This window comes from Helobdella robusta (assembly GCF_000326865.2).
Source record: "Helobdella robusta unplaced genomic scaffold HELROscaffold_46, whole genome shotgun sequence".
In the NCBI taxonomy this organism is placed as follows: domain Eukaryota; kingdom Metazoa; phylum Annelida; class Clitellata; order Rhynchobdellida; family Glossiphoniidae; genus Helobdella; species Helobdella robusta.
The window spans coordinates 457872-479110 of record NW_008705138.1 but is presented as its reverse complement, the minus strand read 5'-3'; the positions used below and the strand labels follow the sequence as shown (position 1 = coordinate 479110).

At 32.0% G+C, this 21239-nt stretch overlaps 1 protein-coding gene across 1 annotated transcript; it reads left to right on the top strand.

Annotated features, from left to right (window-relative positions):
• Positions 1–3746: 3746 nt before the first annotated feature.
• Positions 3747–17528, top strand: HELRODRAFT_85518 (hypothetical protein; the record flags this gene model as incomplete). Its single annotated transcript, XM_009026218.1, has 21 exons — positions 3747–3819; positions 4563–4756; positions 5046–5248; positions 5574–5644; positions 5908–6018; positions 6364–6563; positions 7048–7161; positions 8565–8687; positions 8839–9105; positions 9311–9518; positions 11411–11612; positions 12120–12272; positions 12564–12701; positions 13209–13288; positions 13464–13622; positions 14144–14268; positions 14890–14963; positions 16232–16330; positions 16403–16508; positions 16697–16808; positions 17311–17528. The coding sequence occupies 21 exons, from the start codon at positions 3747–3749 to the stop codon at positions 17526–17528; spliced, it is 3030 nt and encodes a 1009-aa protein (XP_009024466.1).
• Positions 17529–21239: the final 3711 nt, after the last annotated feature.

Sequence of the window (21239 nt, the reverse complement as noted above, 5' to 3'; positions counted from 1 at the left end):
CAAGGGGTTTGCCCGGGCCGATTTCCTTCAAATAAACGAATAAACTTTTACATGGCAAATTTAACAAAAAAGAAGATTTTAACTCACTTGAACTCTTTTCCAGTCCTACATTCCAATTGAGGGACCAGAAAGAACGGAAATGGAAGAAACCATCAACGATACTCTGGCATCATGGCAAAGGCTTCGTGAATTTCTCAGAAGTTGGCCTAAATCGCTTGACGGACGTTGACATAAATATCATTCTTTTTTTATTATTTTATTCTATGAGGCAATGACATTCGTGGCTTTATCTACGAGGCATTTATCAACAATTAAAACCTGTTAGAATATGGCATATGTGTAATCCCTTCTTTCCAAGTTCTTTTTGCATCTTTCTGCATCTTATTTACAATCGTTACCAAATTCTGATGCATTTAGCATGATTTTTCTATAGCTTTCAACTGCTACGTTAAATAAATGAGCTCAATTTAAATTAAATTTAATTGATTAATCAAACTTATTCAGTTTGAATTGAATAGCTGACATCATTAGCAAATGCGACAACTATGACAAATGACTAAATTTTGATGGAAAGGTGGAAGGGATTAAAAATTTTTCAATGTTTTGGCCCAGTAGTGACATAAAAATATAGTGAATATAATTTATGGTGCTGAACATCAACTAAAAAAAAAATCTGCGAAGTAATTTATCTTATACTTAATTCAGTTCTCATCGATTTAAATTATAATTTAATATTCCAGCTAATAATATCAGTTGGGTCCTGTCCTTAAATTTTTGTTTGTTTATGGTTTTGTTTATGTAGCAGCCTAACATTCAAGTTGCTGATGCAATATCACATCTCGTTTTCCGCTTTTAATTCAGATTATGATGTTCCAAATTTGTCGGTCATCATTGGGGAGGCCATCCCAGAAGACAGACAAGACACAAAAGAGGTTCAAGAAACCTTCAAATCAGTTTTCAAACAAGGGTCAGTTTTTTCTAACTAAATTATCATTACACAAATTTTTATCTTCAAAGTGAAATAATTTTTTCGCGAAACTTTCATTAGACTAACTTGACTAACTCAGTGCCGTAAAGAAATAAAGTTATATCAAGGTGAATCCCTCATTTGCACATCCTTGGCTGAGACTTAGATATTTTGGCGTTTTTATACTAAAGTTTTTATTTCTGTAGTTTTCTGCATTAAGTTTTCAACGACAATATTTTATTTTATTAAGTCAATGTTATTAAACATTTAATAATGTTTAGTGGGGCTCTTAATAAACAATTGTAATTTAATTATGGATAATAAAAGATAATAAAAAATGTTTAGTGGGGCTCTTAATAAACAATTGTAATTTAATTATGGATAATAAAAGACAGATAATGAGAATAAAAACAGTTTGCTAACCAACGTTAATGTTTTATTATTCTGAGATAATTGTAATCTATATAGTATATCTTGCCTTAGTTTTTTTTATAATATACTCGTCTAAACCTGAAAAGGGCTAGATTATCTGGTTTTAATTATTTTAAATATTTATAAATCAAACAATTTTAGATTTGACTTGAAGGGACACAGACAGTCTGTGCTGGCTTATTCATTTTTCAAAACATCGAAACTGTTGAAGGCAGGTGGCAAATTGGATGTTGAAAATCAGGTTATCGTTTTATCTATTAATACAACAAATATTTGTGATAGTAAAGAAAATAGTTATAAATTTGGGTTTTGTAATCCAATAATTTTTCTAAAACAGTTTTACAATCGTCTTGTTGTTGTGATCCTATTATTTCACTTTGCCGTTTTGACCCTTGCTATTTGGATCGAGTCAACAAGTTTTCAACCTCACTCATTAAGTAGAATTATTGTGCTGAATTTTTTGGCTGTTAAATGTGTATATATAAATTTATATTTTTACACGGCTTGAATCGAATGGGCTTTGTTAGCTCAATCTATTTGTTATGTTTGTTTATATATAAGTAATATGGTATTATTATTTTAATACTATTATGGTTGTTTGTTTGTCGCTTCAAGTATTTCGAAATCTTCTATTAGGATGTTTAACAATTTTCGGAAAAAGGAGCTTTCAGTTTTTACAAAACTTTGAAAGATGTACAACTTTTTTGATATAATCGACTTGTGAATCGTCAGAATGTTATCTGGTTTGTTGCTTTAATGCCCACGACTCAGCCACATATATCAAAACCGGGGTCACCATAGCATGTACGTTCTTTGTTTAACTTTAGTCCAATGTCATGTCTTTTGAAAACTTTGGTGTACAGTCTTCAAAATACTCCGGCTAGCGCTTTTCTTTTCTTCAATTTCTTCTCTATTCTACCGGCCTTGTTAATATGACTTCCTAAATTGATAAATTCTGATACTGTTTCTGTTTCTTCTCCATTAACTTTCACCTGTGACCATGGTCCGTATGTTCTTTTGATTGGCATTACCTTTGTTTATATATATATAAATATATAAATGTATATATATATATATATATATATATATATATAGTTTATATATAGTTTATATATATATATATAAAATGTGTAAATTGTATGTATATATATATATACCGTTATATATATATAGTTTAAGAGATTTGAGCTATTAAACCTTACCTTGTTGTCGTCATTATATATATATATATATCATTATATATATATATATATACCGTTATATATATATATATATATATATAATGTGTAATTTTTCAGATAAAGTCTAACCTGAGCATGTTTGAAAACGACGATGAAGATAATAAGGATGACGATGCTGACACTGAAGAAGGTCCAAACAATAACGACGAATTAGGTATGCTTTCGATTGATACATTAACATTTTATATTAATTTTAGAACACGTTGAAAAAAGAATATTAAAAAGCAAATTGAAAATTTCAGAAAAAATTCGATTTAGTATTTTAACTCACATGACGGTAGCTGCCGTGGCTGAACGTGCCGGAAAGAATTCAGAAGTTAACAAAATTTACGACATGGTATTTTGAAATACAACTTTTATTGATTCGTATTATACTTATAAGATCACTAGACATATTAATATTGCCAGTGGCGTATCTAGACAACTTTGACTAGGGGACGGGGCCAAAATTTAAAATTTTTACGGGGTACCAAAATTTTAAGGTGGGGGGCAAGATTTTTGGTAGTGCGGCTGATGACTTTTTTTGCTTATCACGTCCATTTTTCTACCCAAAACGTGTCTTTTTCTGACTTTTATTTAAAAACTGGTAAGAACGCAATTCACACCACACTCATGTTTGCACCTCGTCACGACCAGGCCATACCAGGTTTGTCCTTTGATGCCATGAAATATTTCAACAGTTTCGTCAAAGATATAGGGGATTTGGTGACGAAGATGTGGAATGCCAGATCCCTTTTTGACATTCTTGATAAAGTCATCGAAACCATTGAAGGTGAGAGCATAAAATTTATTTAGTTTTATTATTGTACTTGTTTATATGTATCATGGAAAGAACTGTCTAGTAAATGTTACATTTTTGCAGCATTATTTTGAATCTTATTTGTCGAATTTAAAAGTTAAAATTTAATTATAGTTGAAGTCATTTTTTCTCATTTAGCAAAAAGTTTTAAATACTTAATTTGAAGTATTAAATGATTTTATGCGAATTTAGTTTTGACCGTTTTGGAGAAATTTATTAAGGATTTTGTGATGCAAAAAAATTGTTGATAATATTTTTGATAAAAATAGAAAGGTTTTTTTTCCGAGCATATGAGGGCGTCTCCAGAATGAGTTACACAATCGAGGACCAAGCAGAAGATGAAGAAAAAGTGCAAGAGGAAGGAAGCGAAAGTGAAGTATGTTGATCCTCTTTGATCTTCCCTTATTATTGTACGTGTCCTTATTTCTGTTCATCAGTCCTGTTCTCGATGTTTCAAGTCAAAAGATTGAGAGGGCGATATAAAAAAGTTAAGCTTCAAATTTAGTCAAGTTTCATGTTACTCATCGCATGCAACTTACGTATTTGAGATGAATTCCAGTTAAACAGGTATGAGATTTGTTGACAGTAAATAAGGTGCTATAAAATATATCATTGAGTTACACGTGACTTGAAATCATTTAACCAAAAAATTCTTGTGTAAAGCAGGAAAACTTTTTGAGTTTGATGATTTGTTTGTTGTGACATTGTTTGAATGTTGGCCTGAGATTGGAAATTTTGAAAAATACATGGCATTGATTGAAAGACGTTTTTGTATGGGATAGTTAAGTAGATATAACAAAAATAAAAAAGTCATTCAGTGAAATAAATACAAATTTTGTTGAATTTAAAGCTACAACTGCAAATCGTTTGTTACTTTTAGTTTTTCAATCCTTTCTTCAATTTATTAGATTATTAATGTCTCAAACTCTTTTCACCAGAAATCTTGACAGTTTATGTAACGATATTTTTTACAATAAGTGTAAAATCAAATACAAATTATTAGGTACAAACTTTAATGTTTTAAATATGAAACTAATTATTTAAACTATTTTATTTATTATAAATAAAGTTTATTTTGCATGGCAGAATTCAAAGTTTGATTCTATAGTTATCGGACCGAGAGTGCAAAACATCAACATGGGCGACTCCAATTATTTTTGTCCTGTGTCACTGAGCGACCGAAATATATTGTGGCCTTGTAACGGAGACATCAGAGCCGCATACAGAGAAAAGGTTTATTTCTTTTCCAGTGAAGAAGCTCTCGAGAAGTTCCTAGCATCTCCGCAGTCCTACGTGGCCAAGAAAAAACCTCTCAAGGTTTTTTACGAGACCATCTTGTTATAGTAAAATATTTTACTACGAAAAAATATATACCAAGTCAAAAAGTAGTCAAAATAATGATCTTTTTTAACGTTTATAATTAATTTTTTTTACAATAAATTTGTTTGTTGTATGTTTATTTAAACGCTTAAATTTTCAAATTAAAAATAAAAGAATTATGATAACAAATCATCTCAGAGCAAATTTAGGTGAAAAGTCACATACATTAAAAACCGTGGATAAAAATGATAGTTCCTGAATTTGTCAACTCATATTAAACAATCAGATTCCTCCAATTCGTCTGCTCATAGCCGGCCCGGTAGGTTCCGGCAAAACAACACTCGCTCGCCATCTGACGAACAAAATTGGCCTCTGCCACATTCAGTTTCAGGAGTATCTACACGAAATAATCATCAAGAAAACGAAGAAGAAGATAACATTCGGCATTGACTTTGCCGATTCGGAAACCGAAGATTTTGACATGCTCGAGTTTGCCTAACTTTTTTCATTTTTTAAAAATGCTTTTACAACAGCGAGAAGACATTTATTTCTCTTTTATTAATTATTTGATCGCTTATACTTATTTGTTATTGTCTAACTTTGTTAAATCATTTTTTCATGTTTGATTTGTGTTTTTTTTCAAATAAATGTTTGAAAATTTAGCAAAATCAACTGGATTGTACAATCTAAAACTTAAAATTATTAGTTTTTTTTGTAAACATTTCAAACTAAAGTGAAAATGAGCGAAGAAATCGCTTATCAACCGTTGGAAATGTTGACTGGATGAACAACCAGACAGAATTTGATTCTGCAGAGGAGGATTCAACAAAAAATTTCAAGCACGGACTCATCTTCAGGAAAGGAGTGCCTGTCTTGAGTATGGAGGTAAGTGCGTTTCAATAATTTCATTTCTCATTAAAATGTTTTTTATGACAATAATCATGGTGATGACCGTGACAATGAACCTACCGTTATAGTTATTATTAGATTTTGGTTATAGTGACACAAAAAGATTTATTTCTTTATTTCTTTATTTCTAATTTATTTATTTAATTTATTTTTATTTCTTTTTTTATTTAATTTATTTATCTAATTTATTTCTAACGAGTCGTAAACCCTTTAATTTGTTTAATGATTTCAGCAAACAGAATTATCAACTAAAGATGAGCTTATATCAAATTATTTATCTGCCTCTAATCTCAAAGACAAAACTTTGCCAGACGACGTTTTGCTGGAAGTGTTCGACGAATTTTGGAAAGGTTGCATTAATTTCACTTTTATATTATATAAAAATTTAAATTTAATAAATGAAAATTCAAATTTCTGAAATTTAAAAACCACCAACTTGGTAAGAACTACAGAAAATTATTTTTCATATGACGAGTAAGTGTATTCAAATATTCAATATTCCTTGCTTGTTATTTTGTTTAGACGGTTTATCTGCCAGTGGCTCCATTTGTTAACATTTTTTAACAATTGTTAACAGAATCTAGATTCGTTAATTCTAGAATTAACGAATTGAATATTGATCCGGTTTAACGCATTATTGTTACCGTATTTTAAATTGCAATGCATTACAAATGTTATAATGTATTGTATTACAGGCAAGCGTTTCCGAACGACTGGTTTTGTGTTGGAAGGTTTCCCGTCGAACGAGGCGGAAGTCATCCAGATGGGGAGGTTGGGGTTGTACCCGAGTGCCGCGCTCTTCCTCAACGTTGACGCTGATGAAGCCGTGAAAAGGTTATTGCCAGAGAGAATTCGCAAGTGGAAAATTAAGCAGCATAAAAAACAGGAATTCAAAGTTTGCTTGAATACATTTTTCAAACTAATTCCCTTAAGTTAACAGTTTTTAAACTGATTAAATATTTCAAACTAATTCACTCCTACTTTCAGTTCTCGGTGTACTTTCGTTTCTTTATATCAAAGTTACTACATTCTAAATGTTGTACTCATTGAAACACTGCTATCATTAATGTTCTACATTTTCATAATAAAAAACTTTGTATCTTTGCTGTTGTTCTTTCAAAACTTTTTACTTTTGCCTACTAAAATAAAGTTATTGAAATATAAAGTGATTACACTTTGCATAATTTTTCGAAACATTTTGAACACTTACATGTCTTACATGTATTTCTGTATCTGTTATTTTTTGATACTCATACACCTAGAGTCTGGTTTTAAACACGTTCAAACAGCTTTTGTTGAGAGATTTATTAGCAAAACATGTACTCGTATGTTTATAATATTAAATCGAAATATCGAAGAATAAAAACAAAACATTTTAGCGGAAGTTGAGAGAGTACTACGTTAAAGAACGCTCAAAAGCAATGGAGGCAAGGAAGAAACAACTACTGGAGCAGAAGGCTGATTATATGAAGAAATTGCTAGAGATGAGAAAGGTCGGTTTGTTCTGGTTTCAATCAGTTTATGATTGGTTGAAATGTTTATCGGATGATTATCATCAGTCCTATTACAATTCTTTCTTAAATGTTGAAATATATCATCTGCATCAACGATTTTCAGTCTAAAAATACGGTTACACATGTATCTTCGTACGTTTTCTCTAATTTTTTTTTTAGGTTTTCAAACTTTTTTCTTTCATGTTCTTTAACACTTTCATTTAACTGATTTTCTGTTTCATTATTTTCTGTTACTTCCACGGTGATGCAACCTTTTATTTTATTTTTCCTGGAAAACAATTTCTAAAAATGTCGAGCACAATTATTTACAATTCTCATCAATCAATCAATCAATCAATCAATCAATCAATCAATCAATCAATCAATCAATCAATCAATCAATCAATCAATCAATCAATCAATCAATCAATCAATCAATCAATCAATCAATCAATCAATCAATCAATCAACCAATCAATCAGCTAACCAATCAATCAATCATTCATTCATTCAACCAGTTTATAAAGCGCTATTTCCGCGATGTTCAACATGTTCGCGCTAGAATTTTATTAACCGTAAATTTGAGTGGAATGCCTTTAAAATAGACTATAAATGTTTCCCGCAATTGCATTTTGCAATGTTAACACAACGACGTATCATAGACATGGATACGTTTGAATGATTTTCATACGCATGAAACTCTGACACACTTTAGTTGATGGGCCAGCCCAAGGGAGTCCACTTTCAACGCGGAGAAAAAACGGAGACCGTGGACGGCGACCAGCTGCTCGAAGAAATGCAGGAGAACATGAAGGACATTGACGTCAATCAGGTCCTGGAAGACGAATTTTCGGTTAGGACGTGTTTTCTTTTCAATTTATTCTATCTATCTTTTGATGGAATTTAATTTTTTAATAATTTATTGTTGGTTGTTCAATTTCTATAGCTGCTTACTAAAAATAGCTTTAAAATTTGATTGTAATTGTTAAGTAAATATATTCATATTTATTACAGATATAAATGATGTAAAATCTGTAAATTTATTAGTGATCTATTTCGTGAATAATTTTTTAATTTCAAATTGAAGTGTTGGGTGTTAGAATATTGGAAAAAGTTCGCCTTGCAGAGAACTTGAACGGTTCAGAAGAGGAAATAACTTTTCTCCAATCTAGCATTTTTTTTATTAGTTTCTTATGTAGAAATAACTTTTTCCATTGATTTTTTTGATCTTTTAATCTTATTATGACTGCAAGGATCCTGTACAGATTTATGTATTTGAATAGGAAAAAGTATTCAAATGTTTTTTTTTAATACATGTGTACATTTTGATAAAATGAATAAGGTTGGAAACTTATTTAAAAGTCTACATTAATTTTCACTGAATGCCACAAAAAAATTTCCAGGAATTTAACGTAATGGAAGAAGAAGAAGAAGATGATAGTTTGGACTTGAAAGAGTACGAAGAGAACATCAGGCAGAGCATCATCAACTGGTACGAATTCGAGCAGGAAGAGAAAATTAAGATAGTGGTCGGTTGAACATTTTTTATCATATAACTCTATACCTTCTCATATTTTTTTGTCACTTTTTCAAATTGGCTCTTAATTTGGCTTTACAAATCTATATCATGTTACGAATTTTACGCTCAATCGATTTTTAACTTCACAAGTTTTCTAGTTAATTATTTGTGCTTCGTCAACCCTGCTTAATAACATGAAAATGCAGAATCAGTTGAAAAAAATGTTGGTCTCGACTTTTGAACTGGACACAAACAAAAGATTGACAACTGTTACCTATCAGCTGAACAAGAAATTGAAACCGTTTCTAGAAAAGTTTCGCAGTCTTTTTGAACACGTGTCTCCAATTTCACTATCGTTGGCAGAAGATCTTTTGAGGTCAGGCTACAAACACTTGAGTAGATTCGATCGCTGGTGTCCTGTCATGGTTAGATTACTTATATCTGTTACAGTTTACAGTTTACTAAAATTTATTAAGCAATTAAAATTGTAGAGAATAATTCATAGTACTTTTTATGTTTTGTCTTTTTTTCCAACTTCTGGTTTGTTACATAATTTTTGACCATGTATTGGCAAGCATGTAATTTTACCGTCATGTATTTGTACACATTTGAATATTTCATTGAACTCAGCTGGCGGAGGGCTCACACATGCAGCAGGATCCAAGCCTTCCGAGATATCCTGCGGTGCACAGAGCATTTATCTACTTCCTATCGAGTCAGGAAGCGCTAAGGTCATTCGTGAGAGATCCGTTGCATTACCTCTGCTCTATTCCTTCGAAAATGGTGGTCCCTGTTAACGTGGCTGTCATCGGTCCGCCGAGGTCCGGCAAAACCACAAGTACAACATTCAATTGAGTTATTATTAATGAAGGAATCATTTAGTTAATTAATGATTAATTAAACGATTAATGAAGAATGAAATAAGTGATTAATCATCATCATCATAATGGTTTTAACGTCCGTGCTTTCTCACTTGCACGGGTTGGACGGTTTTCAAGGATGCCACTTCTCCACACATCGCGGTCTTGTCCCTTTCTCAACTTTATCTTTTTCATGTCATCTGACACACACTCCTTCCAAGTTTTTCCTCCTCTTTTTCTATCCTTCTCCCCATCAACTTGTCTACATGCTGACACCCAGTCATCCTCCTCTCTCCGTTCCACATTTCCAAACCATCTCAATCTACCCTGTCTCACCCTATCACACACATTAACTATATTTAACCTTTGTCGGAGCTCTTCACTCGTTTTCTTTGTTACGCCACACATATACCTGATCATCATTTTTTCTGCCCTTTCCTTTCTGCTGCATATCTCCCACTTTCATAGCCCATGTCTCACTACCATACACCATCACACGTTGAATATGCGTACTGTATATTTTTTCTTTTTACCTTTAAAGAAGCACTTTTTGCTGTCAGAATCGGAACTAGTTCTTGTAACATAGCAAAAGCACACCGCGCACTAGCTCTTGATGCTTCCTCAGCTCCACCTCCAGATCCTATCATATCTCCCAGATAACAAAACTTCTCCACACATTCCACCTTCCCTTCACAATCTATTTCTCTCTCTTTTCTTATTTTCTTTTGATCCCTCCATCAACATCTTTTACACTTGAAAGCAGCCACTTTCAAACTACCAGCCAGTCCACTGCATCTCTTATGCACCTATTTCTTACAAGCACTACAGATTATTGAGTTTGCTCCAACACCCGTCTTGCACACCGCAAACGGCCACTTTCCAGAATTCTCTACTTGTCCATTCCTTACTTTACAACACATAACTTTTGTTTTATTCATGTTAACCCTTAGCTTTTTTGTTTTCATTGCATCTTTTTAACACTTAATCTTCTCCATCAACTCTTTCTCAGAATCTGCAATCAGACACAAATCATCCGCATAGAGCAGCTCCCATGGCAAGCCAACACGGAAATTCTTTGAAAAAGCCTCTAAAACAATAATAAACAGCAGAGAGCTGAGCACCGAACCCTGATGTGCACCAACTTTCACTTCAAAACTATCACTCTGCCCATCCATCATCTTGACTGCTGTTGTCACGTCCTCGTACATAGCTCTAATAACTGTCACAAGCCATTCCTCAACTCCCAGACTACTTCTTGAACTCTGTTAAGCGCTTTTTCAAGATCTACAAAAGCCATACACTAGTCCTTCTTTATTCAAAATGCATAAATAATAGTAATAATTATTATTATTATTAATATAGCAGTTTTTGAGTGTCAAACAAACCTGTTTCAGAGTCGTCCGGTATGGAGTTGTATCATAAAAGCTAACAGATTTGCTTACTGCTATTCAGATTTTGAATTTTTGCCATTTCGAACTCTTAGGTCTGCGTCACAATATCGGCGACTTGCGTGTTAATAATTTTACCATAGGAGTATTGTTCCGAGGGTGCCTCAGTCGCTTGTATTGGCGCTTCTTTAAATGAGATTGTTATTATTATTAATATTATTGTTATTGTTATTATTATTTTTATTATTATAGTAGTAGAAGTAGTAGTAGAAGTAGTAGTAGTATTAGTAGTATTAGTAGTAGTAGTAGTAGTTGTTGTTGTTGTTTTAGTAGTATGAGAAATCAGGAATAAAAGCAGAAGATTATATTACGATCATGATGAGAAATTATATTATATAAAATATTAATCATCGTGTTATAAATATTATTTCAAAACATTTTGTGAAATAAATGGTGAAAAAATTTTTCTTCGGTCCAATCAGTTGCCTCTCGTCTGGCGAACGATCTCGTGATTGCTCGCATATCAGCCGGGGATGCATTGCGTCAAGTTCTTCAAATGTGGCCAACCTGCTTCCTGTCGAAACAAATATTTTCATCTCTCAACCAGGGAAGCACTGTGCCAGATGCCCTGACCGCTAAATGTCTGAACATGGTGCTCATGGACCCACTCTGTGCCATCAGAGGGTGAAGTTGCCAGATTTTTAAATTCGTGGTTTAAGATGAGGTGATATGATTCAATAGTTGGAATGAAATGAATATATGATTTTTTTGTTAATAAACTTTAAATTGTTGTTTTTAAGTTCTGCTTTAAAAAATTTGTGGAGCTGGTGTTATTTAACGCTGCTTCTACAAAATTGGAGTCTGTAGTCTGAACAAAAAATTAAGCAGTTCTTAGTAAATCGATTTGTATAATTTTGAACGTTTTGATATGATGATCCTGAATTATTCGAGACTACGATCATTTTAACTGTTGGCAAGGGGTTCGCCCAAGCCGTTTCTCTTAAATAAATAAACAAGTTACATAGAAATTCGTTGTGATCAAATTGTTTCGTTAGATCATGTTTCAGAATCAATTAGATTACATTAACGCGTTACTCTGGATGGCTTCATCCAATTACTTACTTACGGAAGGTAAGTAAGTAATTGTAAGTAAGGTTACATCCCATATAAATAATATTATTGTTGATGCAGCTATGCACTGGATGGCTACCCGATGACGATCGACCAGATACAGGCCATTGAAGCCAGGGACATACAGCCTCTACGTATTATTTATTTGAAGATCAGCAAAGAACAGCTCGCACATCACTGGCAGCTTAATCGAGACAACAGACTACAAACGCTGTTAGTCGAAAATATTTTTAAGTAAACTTTTTAAAGCAATTAATTGAATTGAATATTCCAATAAACTCGCCCGAAATTGTCCATGAACTTTCACAAGAACGATACTGCATCCAGTCAATTTCCATTTATTCCAAGCATGACAATGAACAGTACATTGTTTTGTAATGTTGACCAATCTAGTACATTCAATATATTTAAATTGTAAATAAAATTTTGTTGTTGAGATATTTGCATTAACCTTTTTTCTTTCACGTTACGGCGGTTGTTCTGTTGTTTCCATTTTTGCTGTAGACATGAACCTCTTCTGGATGACAACGAATTTCTCGAAAATCGTCTCAAAGAATATCTCCTGTACGAGCCTGCGGTCCGTGGCTGGTACAAGGAAGGGCGCAACATTTTGCACGAGGTCCCTCTCGAGAGATCTAGATGGTCAGTCACTTTTATTATTTCTAGTACAGTGTATAATAAATTGTTTTTTTTAAGTATAAAATGTGCATAAAAACAATTTGATACCGTTTTTTTAAGAGTTCAAAAATTTAGCTTGTTCCGCTTTTTATTTAGTGTCACAAGTATAAATTATAAACGCCGTCAGGAGGTTTGTGATAGAATTTTGAATTGGTATAATAAAACTAAAGTTCTGCTTTTATTCTGAAATGTCAAATTGGTTGCTTGAGTTTATTATAATACCATTTTTCTGATTATTTTTTCAAATCCTAATAGTAGCAAATTTTTACACTAATTTAATGCAAACTAACTCTGTCTAGTTTAACTTTTAAACTTTTTTAAAAGTGATTTCCAATTATATTCGCATGGTAATAAAATTCAAGTTATGATTTATTCAAGTAAATTTGTTTTGTCTTTATATTCTGTTTCTATTCTATTTGCACAATTAAACGAAACGAACGAGATTGAGGGAAGCATGTAACGAAATGACAGGTGGGTGTGGAGCAGGGTAGTCGATGTCATCATGAACGGCATCGACTGCGTGCGTCATCATGCCGAGGGACTCTCCAAAGGTATTCCTTCACTTCTGCAACTACAAACAACATTTGTTTTAAGAAAGTATATATAATTTGTAGATTTGGGCACCTGTGACGAACAAGAATTGTACCTATGGAAATATTTTAAGCGTCCCTACTGTTCAATTTTTATGACAACTGCGTTTTGTGGAATTTTGTTTTTATTATTTAGACGGAGTGGCCAGCATCGTGGGTTTGGGCATAACTCCGCAAGAATTCAGACAAAAACTTGGACCTTGTGAAGAATATTGTCCCGTCAGTTTGATCGATAAGGGCGAGTTGATTGATTGTTCCAGACAGAAAACTATTGAATTTGCTGCTGAATTTAAGGGTAGGCTGTAATGATGAACACATGTTCAATTATTCAATTTAAGACAGTGCACAGTGCTTTTTAAAATTTGATATTTTCGTACTTATAATCTAAATACAAAATGTAAAAGATTTTTACTTCAATTTATTTAAAACATGTTTTTTTAGTTTTAAAAATACATATTCCAAACAGAACTTGAAACTTAGAGCATTGCACATTTAAATTATGTACCGCGAACGTTGAGTTGTGGGTTTGCGTTTACTGCATGTTAATGCTAAATGATATGATGTCCATATTTGTGTTTCACAAATATTCTAAATTCGTGTTATACATTTAATGGTGACATTTTATTACCGTTTTCATGTTTCTGGATTAGTTTTACGTTTGTTATGTATGCGTTATTTTTAATTTAAATTTTAATTAATTTAAATTTGCGATGTCTCTATCTACGAATATTTCAACACTTACAACATTGTTTTGTGTCATCAAACCTCAAGATTTAAATTTTTTAACACTGTTTCAAATTTTGTGATGATCTTCAGATGTGTACTACAGACTGGCTGGAGAAAGCGAATTGGCAACATTTCTGAACAACCATTTGTTGTACGTGAGAGGCCGGCCAGTTCCCCCCAAACAGTGCAGACCCGTGAGGAGGTCGAGAGAGGAGGTTGGTTTGGTGGACAGATTTGCCTAATTTGTCTCTTAATTATTTTTATTATTAATTCATGAATATTCATCTATTTCTAATTTTTAGATGATAAATGATGGAACTAATTTTGTTAAGAGTTAAAAGTACCTCACAGTTTTAAATAAATTTCAATTTGAATAAACATCTATGAGATGAAATTGGGAATATGTATATAGATTGTAAAACTTCGTTATAACGTACTCTTGCAAACTGAAAATTTTGATAAATTGTAACCAAGGCATTTAAATCGAAATCTCAACTAGAATCGATAACAAAGCGCAAAAAAATCGAGCACACACAAGCGTCAAAATATTTGAACAAACAAATTGGTGATACAACTTTTTAACCAAAAAAATGAATAAAGTTATACTAAAAAAATTTGATACAAAATTAATAACATAAAAATTTTAACAAAATTTTATACGGCGAATTCAGCTCAAATAATTTAACTGATAAAATAATCTATTCATCTTTAAATATATTTTTGGTTTTATTTCCTGTTTCTCAGTCTCTATAACACACTAAAACTAACCATTGGGCCATCTCACCACCCATTCATTCAACCAACATGTAACAAATATTAAACAAAAACGTGAATAGGCCCAAGCAATGTTCGGTCCGAAGCAAGGTTTGTTGGGTTTCTGTCCAGTGACTTATCACCAAGGGGATTTCATGTTAGTAGCACTTTTGCATATCACCAGTTCTCACCTTTTGTTTTAATCAAATCATATTTAAACTATGTACTATTATTTACTTGACGGTAGATAATTTAAGATTTGAAAAAATATAAAAACTTCTTCAAGTAAGTTTTTCTTTATTTTCAATTTGGAACATATTTTATTTTAATTTCAAATGACTTATATTGAAATATTTTATTCATAAAACCTTCCCCTACACAGTTACATTTTCATTTGAACTTGTTTTGTTAGAGAGAAAATATTTTAAATAAACGACAAATACTTCTAAATAAGTTGTGCTGCTTAACAATTTTTTTTCTAAGTTTAATTTTAATAAATCTAAACATTCTATTACTGTTTCTTCTATTATCTTACCTGATTCTAAAACTCTTGATTTTCTCATAAGTTTCATAGTCTAAGCATTATCTTTGATTCAATGAATCTACGTAGAATAAAAAACTTTTGCCTTTCCTTGACGATCATACTCTACTCATTTTTGTAACTTCTTTAGTTTTATCTAGGATTGACTATTGTAACTCACTCTACCATGGTCTTCCTGATTCTACACTCTAGCCCTTAAGTAAAGTTTTTAACTCTGCCTCTCGTCTAGTTGCTCGTGCCCCTTTCTTTTTTCCTATATCTCCATATCTGTTCTCTTGCACTTGCTACCTTTAAAATATAGTATAATTTTTTAAATTTGCACATTTATGTATAATTCTCAATTTAAATTATTTCCTAAGTACTTATCAGACATATTAATTGATCTAATTAAACTAATTAAACGCCCCGGTTTACGATCGTCTTCTTGTTTTCACTTCTTCTTATCTCGTGGTAAACACTTTTTCTGCAGTTGCTTTTTTTGGCCCTTTGTTCTGGAACTCTCTCTCTTTCTCCGACTACTTCTCTATCACTTACAAAGTTTAGAGCGGATTTCAAGACCCATCTGTTTGCAAAATTTACTGAGGTGCGCTGTTGAACATCGCGAAAATAGTGTTTTACAAACTAATTGATTGATTGATTGGTTGGTTGGTTAGTTGGTTGGTTGATTGGTTGGTTGGTTGGTTGGCTGGCTGGCTGGTTGGTTGGTTGGTTGGTTGGTTGGTTGGTTGGTTGGTTGGTTGGTTGGTTGGTTGGTTGGTTGATGGATCGATGGATCGATTAATTGATTTGATTGATGGATCGATCGATCGATTGGCTGATTGATTCAGTTTCAATTTTGTTCAATTTATTACTCACACAATCACCCAAACGAATAAACACGACAGGTACCACAGCTTAATAAGAGGGTATCCTGACCACGCCGTTGAATACATGAACACCATTTATTATTTCACCTCAGAAGATAATCTTGAAAAGTTTATGAGGTTATTCATTCTATAAAACTTCAAAATGGAACTGCCTTGAAAGTTTAATGTTCTTTATGTAACTGTTTTCAGAAAGCCGAAAATGTATCACGCCATAAAAAACCCCACAATAATTCCACCAGACCTTGCTCCTCTCAGCGCTACCAGCCTGCCGATTCCTGGATATCTCGAACAGAAAGTAAGTGTAGTTTCATTTTGACCCGTTCCATTTTTTAAGAGTTCGTTTCTGTTTTAATCATATTTGAGTAAGCGATTGATTTCTTGTCTGAATTATCGTGTACTTTCAAAATAATTTTTATTTTGTTTTTAAACGCTGTGTTTACAATTGTAGAAAATAAAAAAATGTTGACATTAAAATTTACCAAGGTCAGCCATGATTTGATAAAAGCCCTTACAGCTTGCGGAAATTTGAAGCCTAAATATCCATTTCTGTCGGCTCAAAAATCGGCCATCATATACGTCGGACTCTATTTGAAAGGTTCGTCATTCATGTTAATTTTCAAATTGAAATATTATATTCCTCTTTCATATTTCATTGTTATACCATGCCTCTCAATTTATTAACAGTTCATCACAACATTATCTATTCAGATGAGTGTATCAATCATAGATATAAAATCTAGTAGTCTCTATCTAAATGGTGTTAACAAAAATTTAAATTATTTAGTCATGTTTTTTTGTCTTTTCTTACAAATTCTAGCTATTTAAAATCAATAATAAGTTAAACCAAAGTAAGCCGCTTCTCTTCTCCAGGTGATATGTTATTTTTTTTATTATTCTTTAAAAATCAGGATCTGACAAACGCAGAAACTGTTACAGCATGCAAGGCAGTAATACAAAATTAAACAAATAAGTAAATAAATAAACAAAAAAACGAAAGAAAGAAAAATGTTTAAACATGAAAAATAAAATAAAATAAATAATAAATAAAGCTCTGCAATCTTTTCTATTCATCCACACTTTTGTTCCACCCCATCCAGCCCACAACGCCCTCTCCTCAGTCTTCACTCGAAGACGATACCATCAGAAGTTGAAGATTTTCGAGGAGCGTTGCGACTTGATTCGATACCTGAGCTTGAACATGGGTCGGAACTTCAAGGAAGGCCACGAAAGGCCCGCGGGGTTCGATGCCAAGTTGAAGGATTTTTTCAGGCTACAGGGTGTCGAAGATGTCAGAAAGTCGAAGAAGCATAAGTGACATATGTAGCGATGGTTTGATGAGTAAATTTAAGTTGGATGTGATTAAGATATTTTTAGCAGAGTCGTGTTTCAAAACAATGATTTGCGACAGAATATTTTCATGTTGTTTTAGATAAGTTGCAGTTTATTCTATTTTGTCATGTTCTACCAAGAACTGTTCTTGATGTTTCTATTTACAACAAAGTGATTTCAATGATTCAAGATTTATTTTTTCTAATTTATCTTATGATAAGTTTTATTTGTTTATGCTAGTATTTACACATTTGTTGCAATTTTCAAGGTTGTTCATCCTATATTTAATATTTTTGAAAAATGTTATATAAATAATTACACGACGAATACGCTGTCGTTTGGTTTTTGTTTTGTTTTCCAATTGTTCATATCATTAATGATAATAATTCGTATGTATGAGCTGGTAGATATTATGTATATTTGATTAATAAGTTAATTAATAAATATAAGAATTACGTTAGAAAGTAATAATAATTCAAGATATAATAAAAAAAATACTTAAATTGAAATTATTTGAAGCACTACCCAGATAGATACAAATCTCAATATATCATCAGACCTTTCAAGAAATTTCCAAACTCACGATGAAGTTGTCAATTGCCTAAAATTCTTCAAGAAACTGAGGTGTAAAGTTATTCATGTGTTTTTTGTAAATAAGACAGAAGCATACTTTAATGTTCTGAAGAGATTCGATATTAAAAATAGGTGGGTACAGAGGTTTGCAGACGTGTTGAAACCTGCTTCTTAATCGAGATATACTGGAAAATAGCCAAGTCTCTTCAAGTCGAGTCCTAAATCGAGCCGAAGGAACAAATCTAACTTAGATACACCGTTGATAGAATATATTACTTAGAATTTTATCACGGTTTGAGTTTGTTGAACGTTCTTGTCGTCGCGTTCATCACGACAAGTGTTGACCTACCTCTTCAAGGATGAAGCTATTGTAAGGAATGCACTGAAAGAATGTGCCAATGACTGTAATAATGGTTATAAAAGTGGTTAAGTGTTCAGTTTAAACAGCAATGAATGACGTTTTTGACTTGTTTTATTATCAACCGGAACAATAGAAAAGGAAGAAGTGAAGTTACATGAAGTGAAATTGAAGTGAAGCAAAGAACATTTAGTCCAAAGAAAATAAATGTATATCATAAATCATAATGTTTTAAAATATCAATAAAACATAAACTTAACAATGAAAGAGTTGTTCGCTTACATATTTCTCTTAGAAAATTTCAAACTAATGTTGTTTAATTTGTTCAATGTTAGGGTTAACTATATGTTAGGTTCGCTTAGTTTAACATTATTAGTTTATATTTTCGGAGAATTAAATTAGGCTACTTCGATCTGCTCGTCATAGTGGTAGTTCAGTCTTTTGAGCTCAGTGATGCATTTGTGAAAACTTGTCCACAATTTTTAGAATATTGTTGAATTAATTTTTTAATTGCCATGCTGTCACACTGTTTAATTACGTGAAAACAAAAATATTTTGCTTTGAAAAAATACAGATTGAAAACATTAACACACATTTCTTTTTTTACAGTGTTACAACATCTACAAAACTGATTAGAACAAAAAAAATGGCATGTCGCGTTTATCATTTCTTAACACCAATTAACGAATGGTTCAACAAACCTACCCCACCACTCATCAAAATGTACCACAAAATTAAACGCTGAAAGTCTATCGAAGAATTAGATGAAAAATATTTGAATTCAAAAAATTATAGCACTCCACATTTTTGGGCCAGACATATTGCCGCTGGATGCAGTTATAATGTACCGATAGTGGAACCTCCTCCAACTTCTCCACCTCCTTTACCTTTCCCACCTTCTCTACCTCCATCATCACATTTACGGGTAAGCTCACATTGCCTATCACAGTGGTTACAATGCAAGTAGAAACAAGCAACCAAACGGACTCGAGCTCAAATCGCTGGACTACCATTAAAAAGAACAGATCGAATGCAGAAGTGGCTCTGGCTTTTTTTTCATCGGGTTTTCGGTTTTAGCTTAAATTTTTTTATATTAATTTTTTGTTTGTTTTTTTTCTCTTCAAATTTTTTTTCTAATGTTTTTTTTTATTGTACCATTCCCTGCGTTTGTCAGGGGTTGTCTTTGAAAAAAATAAAATTAAAAAAGTAACAACTTTAAACACCCAACATTAGATAAAGAAATTTCGTTGTTCACTGAAAATCCATCAGTCCATGAAATACTGCCAGATACTGAATCATCTTTTGTACCATCAGCTAAACAAATTGTCGTAGAAATTCAATCACAAAAACCACTACTTCCTCAATCTAATTATCCTTCTGATCCAAGACTTTATGTAAATATAAATGTGGATAACAGATTGATACGTAAATTATGTGAAATAGGACCATGTCAACCAGGACTCAAAAGACATTTTCTGTTTCCTAGAGATAATTTTGGTCGAAAATTTTAAATGTCAGGGTACAAAAAAAGCTATGGAAAAGGCAACATGAAAAAAGAACGAAACTGGCTCAATTATTCTCCAAAAAATAATAAAATATATTGCCATGCTTGCTGGTTGTTTGCTGATCCTAAATCAGAAAATTATAGTAAAGAATGGTCAGAGCTAAAATCAGGGGTATTTAATTGGAAAAAAGGACCAGAAAAGATTATTAAACATGAAAATTCTAATCAGCATCAAACTGCTGTACGACAGTGTTTACCAGTAAAATTTAGAATATCAAATGACAAAAGTGTGATTTCTGGTTTGGTCAGTCAGGAACGTCAAAATATAGATAAAAATAGAAAAATTTTAAAAAGAATTATAGATGTAACATTGTTTTTATCAAAGTAATGCTTGCCATTCTGAGGACACCGAGAACGAGATGATAAGAATTTTTCAAACACTGGTAAGTTTATGGAATTATTGGTTTTGCTAGCAAAGTATGATTCTACCTTGGTCAATCATTTGAAAAATGAAAAAAAAAATGAGCTGTACTTAAGTCATAATGTACAAAAGAATCTAATTCAATCTCTTGCATCAGAAATATCATCTGTTATTGATGAAGAAGTTAAATCTGCAAAAATTTTTTCTTTAATCATTGATTCAACTATAGATTTATACAGAATCGCTCAGATGACTGTTTCTTTACGCTTTGTTCAAAAAACTGCTCATGTAGTACATGCAGTAATGCCGTAACATTTGCTGAAATAATTCGAAGAAAATTAGAAATATTAGAAATACTCAGTATTTAACTAGGAAAGTTTTACATTCTTCGGGCTCTTGAAAGATGCATGGGAAATTAAATAATATTCTGACGTTTTTTTTGAAATTTGTATCAGACATAAATACAAAGTAAATATTTCCCGCTTTCTTGAATGTTATCAGCATTCAGAGTTGGTTGTTGCGAGTCCAACATAGTACGAGACGGGATGATGTGCTAGAACATAAATATTTAAGCTAACAAACATATTAGTTTTCTATTTTTTCTGTAGTTTAAATTCAATGCAAAATTTTCAGCTCAGTATAAAAATGTTTAATTTCACATATTTGTTGTTTATGGAAAAATTAATCAACAAACACAGTTAATAACATGAATAACAAATTTGTCACAATAACGAAAGACGTTAGTTAAGCCATACGAAAATTAATGACAGCAATGAATAAGTTGTTTTAAACAAACATTTTAATCAATAACACAAAATCGTCAAAAATAGATTTTCTAAAT